This window comes from Chaetura pelagica, unplaced genomic scaffold (genome assembly GCF_000747805.2).
Source record: "Chaetura pelagica isolate M959 unplaced genomic scaffold, ChaPel_1.0 scaffold433, whole genome shotgun sequence".
NCBI classification, from domain to species: Eukaryota; Metazoa; Chordata; class Aves; order Apodiformes; family Apodidae; genus Chaetura; species Chaetura pelagica.
Genome location: NW_009952574.1, coordinates 67,969 through 72,523, shown reverse-complemented (window position 1 = coordinate 72,523; position 4,555 = coordinate 67,969). Strand labels below are relative to the sequence as shown.

At 39.3% G+C, this 4,555-nt stretch overlaps 1 protein-coding gene across 1 annotated transcript in view; it reads right to left on the bottom strand.

Annotated features, from left to right (window-relative positions):
- Positions 1-4,555, bottom strand: part of SCP2 (sterol carrier protein 2) — a 15,890-nt gene that overhangs the window by 6,107 nt on the left and 5,228 nt on the right. Inside the window, 4 exon segments of the mRNA XM_009993584.1 lie at positions 1,123-1,230; positions 2,959-3,106; positions 3,777-3,927; positions 4,536-4,555. The exon segment at positions 4,536-4,555 is cut by the window's right edge and continues 6 nt beyond it. Coding sequence (XP_009991886.1) covers positions 1,123-1,230; positions 2,959-3,106; positions 3,777-3,927; positions 4,536-4,555 — 427 coding nt within the window.

Here is a 4,555-nt window from a genome sequence, read left to right as displayed (position 1 = left end):
ACTGCGCCAGGCCTGGAAAATCGAGCACAGAGCGGAGCGGGTCAGGCGCGACCGGCCTCTCCCTCCCGCCGCCCTCCCAGCCGGGCCGCGGGGAACGAGGGGCAGTTCCTGACAGCTCGGGTCGCTGGAGACGCGTCTGCTCGGGGGGCTCAAGCTGAAGGTGAATCCCTGGGCACTCCAGCCCCGACCGTCACGTTTTCCCCGTCTCCCCGTCCTGCAGTCCCACCCCACACGCATTCCCGGCTTCCCTCCACCACCCACGGCCCTTCTTCTCCCTTCGGGCAGGGCAGAGGAGGAACCTGCATTTTATGCACCCAGCTGTACACGCAGGCCAGGACAGCGAGTGAGAAGGTGTCTAATTCCAGCTGTAGGTGAGAATTAACAGGTTCCATTTACACTCTCAAGCCTCTAGGAGAGAGCCTGAATCATGGTGCATCCCACCCTGGAATGGTTTGGAAATGGAAGGTGCTGGTAGGACCTCTGATGAGCACATCATGCAAGATTTCCTAACACTCCACCCCCCCACTAACTGAGCTGTTTTTTTTGTTTTACAATCATTCCTTTTCTCCAGTTTTCTGACAACCTCTTGTTTCCAAGCAAGGAAAGTGAATTATCTTCCCAAATCCATTTTATCTAAGAGCCATCCCATTTGGAAGCAAGCTTAGCAGTTTAACAACAAAACCGACAGAAACAGGAAAACCGATGTTGCTGGGTAACAGTGACTGAGCTCCTGTTGTAAACAGCAGATAAATATTTTGACATCCAAGGCTTACCAGAAACAGCTTTTGTTACAGCTAGCAAGGGTACAGGCTATCCAAATGCACTAAAAAAAAATCTCCCAAATCTGAATTTTAAGGAATGACAGCATATGAAAACAGTTATTCAAATTACATTAAGTGCTAATGATAAAATTCACACTCCAGCCCTTTCACTTTGAGCAGTCCTGCATGGTCAACCTGCCCTAAATACATTAGTTGGACATGAGAATCCTTTCCAGAGCTGTCTTCCCTCTCAGGAAGCCCTCATGGCTGTCACAGACAAATCCACCTGCAAAGCACCTGCCTGCAGAAGAGCTGGATTGCCTATCTAACCAGCAGCATGAAGGAAAATGGTTTGGCATACCTGTAGCACCAAGTGGATGTCCCTTTGAAATCAAGCCACCACTGGGATTAATGACCCATTTTCCTCCATAAGTATTGTCTCCTCTGTCAATCAGGTCACATGCTTTTCCTGTAAAACAGTATTTAAAAAAGGAGAATGTTCCTTTTTTTTGTTAAGTGATTTTGCAATTTTACTATCACTGACCCCAAAAATACCAAGTCAAAACCAAGGCAATGCTACACCACAGATCTTTACCAAGAGCAGATTGAAGTCAGCCAGACTACATTAATGAGACTTCCTTATGCCACTGAAAAAAAGGGTAACATGGAAAAGGGGTAAAAGTGCTAGCCTTGGATGCAAGAGCTTTTTAAAATTTGCTGGTTTGTTCATACAGTTTTATGATATAATTAATACAATGAAATTGTTCATCATTTTTGGAAGAGGGGATAGCTGTAATTTGTGACCTCCAGGCCATGAGAATCCTGGTGGACACCAAGTTGAACATGAGCCACCAAGATGCCCTGGCCACAAAGGCAGCTAATGGTACCCTGGGCTGCATTAAGACAGTAAATAAAACCACTCATAAGACTAACACTTAGAATTCTTTATCTTTCCAGACAACCAGTTCCCATGCCTTCAGCAGACAGCTCCCCCCTAACCAGTCCCTTACTGCTCTATTGTACCAGCTCCTTCTGTCTATGTTATTAATATCTAAGTCTAATAAAGATTTGCCACATTTCCTGTATTTGTAACTTAACCTCTCACATTAAATGTGAATACCAGGTTAGTTTTGAACATCTAGATCCACAATGTCATTTAAGCCACTGCACTCATCTCTATGTCTAAGCAGTCTACCCATCCCAAGATAAATTACACATACTGTTAAGGTCAGGCTGAGAGAAAGGTGCTGAGAATTCCACTGTTGAATTACCACACAGAGGACTTACTGGTCAGACAGAAAAAGTATCAGGATTCTTCTTAATCTCCAGTTAAAGGAATGAAGCTAAAAAGCTTAATGTACTTATGTAAATAGTGTCAAACTTTTACCATTTTTACTGCAGACACCCTAAAAACACAGCAAAGGAACCAGTAAAAAGCAAGTATTCAGAGGCAAATATTTGAAGACCTACAAACACCTAAGTTTTCCTGAAGATCTATGAACTTTCCTAAGAAAGCTTAGGCTTAATACAATACACCATCTAGTGTCAGAGTATGATATTTTCTCAAAAATAGTTAAAAACAAATTAGAGAACGATTATATCGGATTATTTATGCCAAGCAAGGATACATTTAGAGTTTAAATATATCAAATACTGAAGTAGTGGTTGATGCACTATTTATTTAAAAACAAACAAAAACCTCTTCAGTAGAGAATTGTAATGGTTTTACTTATATATATGTAGAACTAAAATCTATTGCCTGTTGTAAATTCACTCACTTCAACAAAATTAAAACTAATCTGGACAGACTGTGCAGTGTTACACAGCTGACTCTAGAGGCATGTTCACAACTTGCTGACAACTCTGTTAGCAAGAGTCATGCAAAGGTTTCAGGATTTTGAAAGACACCTGCAGAAGCCAGCCATATGATTAAATATTCTTGTCCAATACATTAATATGCCTTGTATACTCTTCAGAATCCAGTTACATGTTGATTCGTTAAACTAATTCTAGAGTTTAAGTGTTCTTTATGTTACTACAGTAGGAACTGGGTCACTTTCCTCTTATGAGGCTAGCTGGGAAGACTTTCCAATATAGAAGATCTGTCCAGTAGACAAAGTTCTAATTGCATTAACAGATAAAAAAGGTATTTTTAATGCTATTTCAATGAAATAATGATCTGCATTGATGCTCTTACCTTCTGGACAGAGTCCCAGAGCTTCGTAGGTAATTAACTCATTAACTGAGAAACAGTCATGCAGTTCAATCACATCAACATCTGCAGGTTTCAGGCCAGCTTTTTCAAAACACTTTTCTGCAGCTTTTTTAGTCATATCATAGCCAACCTGGAACAAGAAGAAACTGCAAGTTAAAATATCATTAAAGAAACATAGCTAGCAATTTGCAGGAGGTGCCATTCTAATTTAATGCCTCACATGTTACAGTTTTTAATATCTCAGATTGTACAGAAGGAAATAATACATTCTAAATCTCATTGTTGGCATATGGAAACTTTTCTGGGTCATATCCTCCATTTTCTCAACCTTGCACACAAATTGCTCCTTTGCATGACTCAGACCAACAGCCTTGAAACAAAACAAATCCTCAAACTGTCTTGCTACCTTTTTCTAACAGTCATCTGACTGGAACATATTGGCAACCCAAAAAGAACAAAACTGCACTAGAAACCATTGAGTATTCTAATGGACTTAATTGGGAATTCTAGTTGACTCAATATCCAATTATTTTAGTCAATTTTCACTGAGATACAACTTTTGCAGTTCATGCCTTTCCCTTCCTTCTACTTAAGCAAGTAATTATGACTTTACATTATTTCAGCTTCAGCATTTCAGTATTACAGACATAAGTAAAATTGCTTTAAGTTTAATCACTCTTGTAAACAGAGAAATTAAAGGAATGGGTTCACATGAGACAGATTAAAACAAACTGCAGGTATTAAAACAAACCACAAACAAGCCCTAGGAAGTATCAGGGAATACACACGTGTAAACTTACCATCTTCATACAACTGTTTTCTTCAAATGTGCTTGGATAATCAGTAGCCATCACCTGGGCAAGAATTTCCACAGCTTTTGGCTGCAACTTATGTTTTCTCACAAACTCCTCATTAGCCAAAATTGCAGCTGCAGCACCATTTGATGTTGGACTGATTGAAAGAAAAATAACAACATCATCATTCTAAATTATTAATACTAATCTTCCATAGAATTACCTTTTAAACAAAAAAAAGCCAAACAACAAAAAAACCCACTTTCCTTTGCTGACACCACTGAAACTACAAATTCCACAGGTGCTTGCTGGGCACTTTCAGGCTTTAATGCTGTCCATTTCAGTAATATTTCTAGCAAACATTTGAACAGCATGACATCAAAATAGAAATGTATGATTAAGGTTTTTCAATTTAGAAAAATCAAAACCTTTCCCTGGTTATAACAACAAGCCTTTCAGGAGTGTACAGGAAAGGCTGAAGAGAAGAATTAACACTTAGCAACAATGGAGGTGAATTGGTAAAATATACAGAAAGACTTCAGATCTCCAAATAACAAGCAGTACTTCAGCTTACTGTATTGTACTGTGAACATCCAGATAGTTTTTGATCAAGACAGACAATTCCCATGTGTTTTATTTATAAGGTTTACTTAACATAATCTGAAACTTCTAACTTACAAGCAAGCAGATGTTTATTTAATAGAGATCCTATCACATTTGTCTCAACATCAATATTTATTTAACAAGGCTAAGTCCTTTCCTTACCAACACTGTAAGACAGTCAA